Source organism: Carcharhinus amblyrhynchos, unplaced genomic scaffold (genome assembly GCF_965287045.1).
Source record: "Carcharhinus amblyrhynchos unplaced genomic scaffold, sCarAmb.v2.hapA chromosome_245, whole genome shotgun sequence".
Classification (NCBI taxonomy): Eukaryota; Metazoa; Chordata; class Chondrichthyes; order Carcharhiniformes; family Carcharhinidae; genus Carcharhinus; species Carcharhinus amblyrhynchos.
Window position 1 is genome coordinate 229119 of NW_027649985.1, and position 9296 is coordinate 238414.

Sequence of the window (9296 nt, forward strand, 5' to 3'; positions counted from 1 at the left end):
ACTGCGCTGTAATGTTCTATGTTCTCTGTTCTAAAGACAACACCCATTACAGACAGCACCTGTTATGGCACACACCCATTACAAACAACGCCTGTTACAGAACACACCCATTACAGACAACGCCTGTTATAGAACACACCCATTACAGACAACGCCTGTTACAGAACACATTGATTGTAGACAACATCTATTACAGAATATGTCTGCTCTCGGATGTACCTGTTACAGAACACACCAGTTAAAGAAAGCTGATAGACTATCCACTCTGCTCCCCTTGTGTAATTCACCCTGCTATCCTGAGCCAGGAGTTCATGGCTGGCTCGATAAGCACTTCGCTCGTTCCAGCTACCAATCCTCTTGCAGTCAGCCCCACTGTTTTCTGACCTGCGAGGGACTCCCCAGTCTGGGATCATGCCAGTTTTCGTAGTCTCATCCTCATTTCCAAACTTGTGCCTGGCCTTCCCCCGGGCCGGTCTTCCCATCTCCTCCCTCTCTCCCCATCTCCTCCCTCTCCATTCCTTACGACCATTTGCGATCTCTGCTCTTTCTCTAATTCCGGCCTCTTGAGCATCCCCTAAACTCCCATCGCTCCACTTTCACCAGCTGCCTATGGAGGGAACCCTACGTTCTGGAATTCCCTCCCTAAACCGCTTTGCCCTCACTTCTCCTTTAAGATGCTGCATCTCAACGCGTGATCACTCTGTACCTGAGTAACTTCCCACTTGTGAAAGGATCGAGGAAGAGAGGGCAGAGGGATTTAAAATAACAGGGCGGCACGTGGCACAGTTGGGCGGCAAGGTGGTTAGCACAGCTGCCTCAAACCGCCAGGGTCCAGGGTTCAATTCTGACCACGGATCACTGTCTGTGTAGAGGCTGCACGTTCTCCCCGTGTCTGTGTGGGTTACCTCTGGGTGCTCCAGTTTCCATTCATAGTCCAAAGATGTGCAGGTTAGGTGGATTGGCCATGCTAAATTGCCCCTTAGTGTCCAAAGATGTGCAGGTTAGGTGGATTGGCCATGCTAAATTGTCCCTTAGTGTCCAAAGATGTGCAGGTTAGGGTGGATTGGCCATGCTAAATTGTCCCTTAGTGTCCAAAGATGTGCAGGTTAGGTGATCCAGAAAGGTCAGAACAAAGGTTCACAGTCTGAGGATTGGGGGTAGACCATTTAGGACGGAGGTGAGGAGACATTTGTTCACCCGGGTGAGCCCCAAAATGGCCGCCGCACACGGCCACAAAGAGTGAAACATTCTGCGTGCGCTCACAACTCCAAGTGATAAGAAGCAGAACCAAACACTCTTTGTCTTCCCGGGTTTGCGAAAGTCGGGGGGAAGTCAACGAAAGTTCAGAGAAGTGGCAACTGGAACAATGGCAGTTTATCAGTATTTATTGAGGTGGGCCCACCTTGTAACCTAGGAGACGGAAAAACTCCCTGCACAGGCCCCAGTTCTCAATATAGCCCTCAGGACATTGGTAACCAGGGAGGCTCCAGTTTGTTACCTCAACGTGGGGCTGTGCAAAGCAGTTATCTGACTGAGCTTTCCACCTCTCCCTGGCTCTAATATTGTATTCCTCAGCTCTGTGACGCACCTTGGGCGCACACGGTGGCACAGTGGGTTGGCACTGCTGCCTCACAACAACAAATGAATGAACACAATCACCAGGCAAGACTGTTCTCTCCCTGTTGGCGAACACTTCCGCAGTCACGGGCATTCGGCCTCTGATCTTCGGATAAGCATTCTCCAAGGCGGCCTTCATGACACATGACAGCGCAGAGTCGCTGAGCAGAAACTGATAGCCAAGTTCCGCACACATGAGGACGGCCTCACCCGGGATCTTGGGTCCATGTCACACTATCTGTAACCCCCACGACTTACCTGGGCTTCAAAATCTCACTAACCGACCTGTCTGGAGACAATACACATCTCTTTAACCTGTGCTTAACCCTCTCTCCACTCACATTGTCTGTACCTTTAAGACTTGATTACCTGTAAAGACTCACATTCCAACTATTATTTTGTAAATTGAATTTGTGCTTTTATATGCCCTGTTTGTGAACAGAACTCCCCACTCACCTGAGGAAGGGGCAGCGCTCCAAAAGCTAGTGGCTTTTGCTACCAAATAAACCTGTTGGACTTTAACCTGGCGTTGTGAGACTTCTTACCGTGCCTCAGTCTCGAGTTCAATTCCCGAGCTTGAGTCATCGTCTGCACGTTCTACCCCCCCTGGATTCGATTCCCGGTTTGGGTCACTGTCTGTGTGGAGTCTGCGCGTTCTCCCCGTGTCTGCGTGGGTTTCCTCCGGGTGCTCCAGTTTCCTCCCACAGTCCAAAAGACGTGCTGGGTTAGGGTGCTAAATTCTCCCTCAGTGTAACCTGAACAGTGTGGCCACAGGGGCGGGGGGATTTCTACAGTAACTTCATTGCAGTGTTAATGTAAGGCTACTTGTGACACTAATAAATAAATGCAGTATTCCTACACTCTTTTTAATGGGTGCCACAGGGCAAAGCGTAGCATTTGATACCCATCTCTAACTACCCCTTCATCTGAATAATTTGCTGGGGTCTGCCTCAGAGGGACAGTTAAAGATCAAACACATTGTGTTAAACAATTGTCTGACCAGGAATATTTGGGAGGAGAGAGAGGGGCAGGGTGGGTGGAGAATGGCACTAAGTCATTGTGCACATTCAGAGAACCAGTGCTGACACGATGGGCTGAATGGTCCCCTCCTGCGCTATCACAATTCTGGCGTGGACCAGACTGGGGTAAGGACGGCAGATTTCCTTCCCTAAAGGGCAGTAGTGAACCAGATAGGTTTTTATTTACAGCCATCGAGGATAATTGAGATGGCTTTCCCATGACTGAAACTGGCTTTATAATTCCAGATTTTATTAATTGAATTTAAATTCCACCAGCTGCCGCAGTGGGATTTGAACCCATGTCCATCCACCCACCCAGAGCGACACAGTGTTTAGCACTGCTGCCTCACAGCGCCAGGGACCTGGGTTTGATTCCCGGTTTGGGTCACTGCCTGTGCGGAGTTTGCACATTCTCCCCGTGTCTGCGTGGGTTTCCTCCCACAGTCCGAAAGATGTGTAGGTTTAGGGATTGGCCATGCTAAATTGTCCCTTAGTGTCCAAAGACGTGCAGGTTAGGTGGATTGGCTATGCTAAATTGCCCCTTAGTGTCCAAAGGTGTGCAGGTTAGGGGGGTAGCAGGGTAAATATGTGGGGTTGTGGGGATAGGGTGAGGCAAAGGATTGTTGTGTTGTGCACTCGATGGGCTGAATGGCTGTCTTCTGCACTGTAAGGGTGCAGTAAGTTGTGTAAAGACAATCCACTATCACAGGATATTTTGACAGCACGGTTAAGGTTGTCTCCTGACTTAAGCCACTTCCCAGGACACCTCGTAAAATTGACATGGGGTTGGGAATATCCTAGGGACAGAGTAACCAAAACTTTGCTCAGAGGTGGGTGTTAAATCTCCTTTTGAGAAGCTCATTAAGGAGAGAATTCCAAAGATTAAGGCCTGGAGGAGGTTACAGAGATAGGGACGGGGTGGAGGAGGTTACAGAGATAGGGACGGGGTGGAGGAGGTTACAGAGATAGGGACGGGGTGGAGGAGGTTACAGAGATAGGGACGGGGTGGAGGAGGTTACAGAGATAGGGACGGGGTGGAGGAGGTTACAGAGATAGGGACGGGGTGGAGGAGGTTACAGAGATAGGGACGGGGTGGAGGAGGTTACAGAGATAGGGACGGGGTGGAGGAGGTTACAGAGATAGGGACGGGGTGGAGGAGGTTACAGAGATAGGGACGGGGTGGAGGAGGTTACAGAGATAGGGACGGGGTGGAGGAGGTTACAGAGATAGGGACGGGGTGGAGGAGGTTACAGAGATAGGGACGGGGTGGAGGAGGTTACAGAGATAGGGACGGGGTGGAGGAGGTTACAGAGATAGGGACGGGGTGGAGGAGGTTACAGAGATAGGGACGGGGTGGAGGAGGTTACAGAGATAGGGACGGGGTGGAGGAGGTTACAGAGATAGGGACGGGGTGGAGGAGGTTACAGAGATAGGGACAGGGTGGAGGAGGTTACAGAGATAGGGACAGGGTGGAGGGGGCCTGGAGGAGGTTACAGAGATAGGGAGGGGGTGTCAGGGGCTGGAGGAGGTTACAGAGATAGGGACGGGGTGGAGGGGCTGGAGGAGGTTACAGAGATAGGGAGGGGGTGTAGGGGGCCGGAGGGGGTTATAGAGATAGGGAGGGGGGTGTAGGGGCTGGAGGGGGTTACAGAGATAGGGAGGAGGGTGTAGGGGCTGGAGGGGGTTACAGAGATAGGGAGGGGGTGTAGGGGCTGGAGGGGGTTATAGAGATTTGAAGGGGGGGGTGTAGCTTTTGTGAGTAATGTATTGGAAATGAGGAAGGCTTGTGGTCAAATAGCTGAATCTAGAATCTAACAGGATGAAGAGGTGCAGCAGGGAAGGGGGGGAGGAGGGGAGTCACTGATCTTCAACAAAGCATGAAATGGGTGGAGAACGCTAAGCTGATGGGGAAAGAAGTACCAGGCAGAGTAATGGGACAGAGCAAGGTGTGGTGATCAGAGGAACACTAACCCACCATGGCCACCCAGCCAGGGTAAGGGGAGGAAGGCATCGCCAGGAGAGCAATCTTCATCTCAACAAAAGGTGTCATCACCCCAACAACTATAGAATCTGTACAGTACAGAAGGCCATTCAGCCCAGTGAGTCTGTGCCGACCACAATCCTATCCAGGCCTTATTCCCACAACCCCACATATTAACCTGCTATCCCCCTAACCCACACATCTTTGGAGAGTAAGGGACAATTTAACATGGCCAATCCACCTAACCTGCACATCTTTGGACGGTGGGAGGAAACCAGAGCACTCGGAGGAAACCCACGCAGAGACGGGGAGAACATGCATACTCCGACCGAGGCCACGATACTTTGCAATTACTTACTATTAGCTTAAGAATATCAGAGACCTCCCCCCTCCGAGTGAATACACATTCAGGAGGGAGATGTGGAATGGGGTAAAAGCTGAACTGCCGGTACAGTTCACAGGGTACGAAGAAAATGACAGCACAGGAAGAGGCCCTCCTGCCCTCCGAGCCTGCACCGACCAGGCTGAAATCGCCAGGAGGTGGAGAGTGGGGACAGGGAGCGGGAATATTCCCTGACCAGCGAGAGAGGAGGAGGAGGATCGGATTGTCACAGAGAGACAAATGCCTCGAAGGGCCGTTTGGAGGAGGCGAAAAAGAGAGGAGGAAAGTTGAGGACTGCGTTTGGGAAGAAGTTTGGGTTGGAAGGCAAGATACGAGGACAGGAGAGAGGGGTTCGAAACAGCAAGGGGGGGTCACAGAACAGTCTTCTGAAGAAGTGCAGTGAACAGATGCAGATGACAGCAGCTGCTGGGCCAGTGAGGAGGGGGGAGGAATGGGTCTGTCCGGGGACGGCACCGATCAGGGGGCACACGGATAAAACCTTCCAGCAGGCAAGACGAGGGGGGCTCAGTTCCACGACACATCACAGCGGCATTCCCTCTGCACCGCCGGAGTCTGAACCCAGGCTGCGGAACAAAAACGGACAAAGAAAGGCAGCCAGGAAGTAAGTTTCTCTTTTATTCTGCATCTGTGATTTAAAAATCAGCAGCCGATGTTATTGCCACGTGCACTGGGTGGTGGTGGTGGTGGTAAGGGGGGAGGCAGCAGCAGCAGTCTGGCGTTGGGGCACCGCCCGTTCTGAACTGGCAGAGTGTCCGTCACTCACTTGAAGATCTTGCCCTGGTTAAAGGCTTTGCCCACGTGTTTGAACTCCCCCTCCCAGGCAAAGTATTCCTTTACCATCGTCCGGCACTCCTCGCTGTCAGCGTCCAGCTTCCGCCAGCTGTACGACTCGTAGTCCACTTGCCAGTCGGGAGACATCTGAACAGGAAAGCAAGAAAAAAACAAAAACGTTAACCACCCAGATCAGCTCCCCCTTACCCGCCCACCCACCGCCCCTTCCCCAGCGGACAACGCAGCCGGGGTTAAAGGCCAACGCTGTCCAGCGAGAGTGATAGGTTAGGGATCGACGATGTGGAGACGCCGGCGTTGTACTGGGGTGGGCACAGTAATAAGTCTCGCAACACCCAGGTTAAAGTCGGACAGGTTTATCACGAGCTTTCGGAGCGCCGCTCCTTCCTCGGATGAGTGGAGAGCTTGGTCTGGGCCTGTAAAAATCCTAACCGTCCTGGCTTCAGACAATTTCACACCACTTTCACCCGTGATTATCCTGCTCTCCACACTCACTGTCTGTATCCGTAAAGATCCGACTGCCTGTAAATCACAATCCAACCATCATCTTGCAAACGTGTCTGTGTCCGTATATGCCGTGTTTGTGAACCCAACTGGCCTGAGGAAGGAGCAGCGCTCTGAAAGCTCGTGATTCCAGATAAACCTCTTGGACTTTAGCCTGGTGTTGAGAGACTTCTTACCGTTTTTGGGGATTGGCAGCAGGAACCTGGTCCCTACTCCGCTATCCACCTCACGAGCTCTAACAACTGGGAGCAGTGGCACTGAGAACAAGGGGCTAAGTCCCACAGCAGGGTGGACACTAACCCGGAGCCACTACAGATATTCCAATCATTTAATTTGATTTATTATTGTCGCACATACTGGGATAGAGTGAAAAGTATTGTTTCTTGTGCATTATACAAAGCATACTGTTCATAGAGAGGGTGCAGAATGCAGTGTTACAGTCATAGCTAGGGTGTAGAGAAAGATCAGCTTAATATTTGATTTGATTTATTATTGTCACATGTACTGGGATACAGTGAAAAGTATTGTTTCTTGTGCGCGATACAGACAAAGCATACTGTTCATAGAGAAGGAGAGGAGAGAGTGCAGAATGTAGTGTTACAGTCACAGCGAGGGTGTAGAGAAAGATCAGGTTAGTGAGCATTGTTAGAGAGTTTAAGAGAGTTAGAATGAAGTTTTAGAAGCATTGGAACGAGAATAAGAGAGAATGGGAATGTTGGGCACAGCTTGTAAGGAGTGGCCTCACTCCATCGCCACCTTGAGTTAGCAAACTGCAGGCTGGAATCTGATCAGTAAAGTGCACCCTCGCCACAGGTCAGGGCCCAGTGTCTCGAGGGCTGAAGAGGCTTCCAAAGCAGTCAGTCCCTCCTCCAGAATCAAATCAAAGATCAAAGCAGCAGCAGGGTCTTACCGGGAAGGCCAGCTCGTGGCCACGGAACACCCAGATGCCGGAGATACTGCTGTCGTTGTTCGCCCCGAACAGGATCACGCTGGCGAAGGCGTTCTTGCGGAGCTTGTCCAGCCGCTGGAACATACCTGGAAACAGGAGCGAGTTAACAAGTCAGAGGGGGAAAGGCAGCATGGCAGTGGCCAGCGCGACACAGAGAGGGACGACAAACAGAAAGCGACACAAGTTCTCAGCTACACGGGCGCAGGGAGACGCACAGTTAACGCTCCGGGTCGAATAGGACAGAGGGAGGGAGGGGAGGGACTGCGCAACCCCAACACACAAAGCTGCATTAGTCTGTCCCCCAGCTGAAGGTCAGCACCGCCTGGCTACACAAGTACTCCTCACTCCCAGCACTGAGTCTGCGTCACCATGGAGGACAGCACATCTCGCTAAGGGGGTTAAACAGACCGCAGTCGTACCAGCCTGCACTGCCGGCCTCAGGGGCACAGACGCTGCACAGGGCAGCACGGTGGGTTAGCACTGCTGCCTCACGGCGCCTGGGTTCAATTCCCAGTTCGGGTCACTGTCTGTGTGGAGTTCTCCCCGCGTCTGCGTGGGTTTCCTCCGGGTGCTCTGGTTTCCTACCACAGTCCAAAGATGTGCAGGTTGGGTGGATTGGCTGTGCTAAATTGCCCCTCAGTATCCCGGGATGCGTAGGTTAGAGGGACCAGCAGGATAAATATGGGGGATTACGGGGATAGGGCCTGGGTGGGATTGTAGCCGGCACAGACTCAATGGGCCGAACAGCCTCCCTCTGCACTGCAGGGATTTGATGAATCTATATTACTGACAGCAATCACACAGGTAGCCCCATTCACAATTTGGAATGTCCCGCGGCGCTTTGCAGCTCCAAGTTTGAGTAATTGGTCGAAGGATATATATTGGCCCCGAGGACACGGTGGGGGGGGGGGGGGGGGGGGGGGGGGAATCCCCCCTTTGCTTCCCCCCACTCCTCCCAGCGATGGCCGCCGGGAATGGTTTTTATCCACCCGAGAGAGCAGACGCAGCTCAGTGTCCCATCAGACACGCTCCCTCACTGCTGGAGTGTCAGACGAGACGATGGGGTGGACGGACAGACACGCTTTCAGAGGCTCCAGAACCCTGCGCGAGAAAACAGGAAGACCCTTACCGGAATCAGGTTACAGCTCATGAAGGTGAGGGTGAGTTCAGCGGGGTACTTGTACTCCCCGTACCAGATGGACCAGCCCTCCCTGTCGAAATGCTCCCAGAAGTGCGGCACGCCACAGTTAGAGTGTCCTCGTTTGAGTATTTGCGTTTGAACTCATCCATGACGAAGGAGCTGTAAAAGGGAGACAGATCAAAGGTGTCCAGCTACATGAAATATACTCGGACGAGACAAAAATTACTCTTAGCGATGCACAGAATGACGAAAAAGCGCGTCGTTTGCCGTTGCGTTGAGGTAATCCAGCCTTGCTCCCAAATGAGGGCTTACTATGTGCGACCTGGGGCAACGCCCCTCCCTCAACTGCAAGGCGCACATCCTTGTACAGTGCTACCACCTCCCCCCTCCCGTGGGCGGCACGCTGGTTAGCGCTGTTGCCTCGTGGCACCAGGGAACCGGGTTCGATTCCCAGCTTGGGTCACTGTCTGTGCAGAGTCTGTGTGTTCTCCCCATGTCTGCACATTCTCCCCGTGTCTGCGTAGGTCTCCTCCGGGCGCTCTGGTTTCCTCCCAGTGACGTGTGGGTTATTACAGAACCCTACAGTGCAGAAGAGGCCCTTCGGCCCATCGAGTCCACACCGGCCACAATCCCACCCAGGCCCTACTCCACATCCCAACATATTATTACCTGCTAATCCCTCTAACCTAAGCGTCTTAGGACACTAAGGGGCAATTTCTTAGCATGGCCAATCAACCTAACCCGCACATCTTTGGGGCTGTGGGAGGAAGCCGGAGCACCCGGAGGAAACCCACGGAGACACGGGAGAATGTGCAAGCTCCACACAGACAGTGACCCGAGCCGGGAATCGAACTCGGGTCCCTGGAGCTGTGAATCAGCAGCGCTAACCCCAC

At 52.8% G+C, this 9296-nt stretch overlaps 1 protein-coding gene across 1 annotated transcript; it reads right to left on the reverse strand.

The window, feature by feature from the left end:
- Positions 1–5615: 5615 nt before the first annotated feature.
- On the reverse strand, positions 5616–8562 carry eef1g (eukaryotic translation elongation factor 1 gamma; the record flags this gene model as incomplete). The annotated part of the gene is given in 4 exon segments (XM_080183323.1): positions 5616–5938; positions 7224–7354; positions 8397–8504; positions 8507–8562. Coding segments are annotated over 4 exon segments (454 nt in total), but the record flags the coding sequence as incomplete, so codon positions are not given.
- Between the last annotated feature and the right edge of the window lie 734 nt (positions 8563–9296).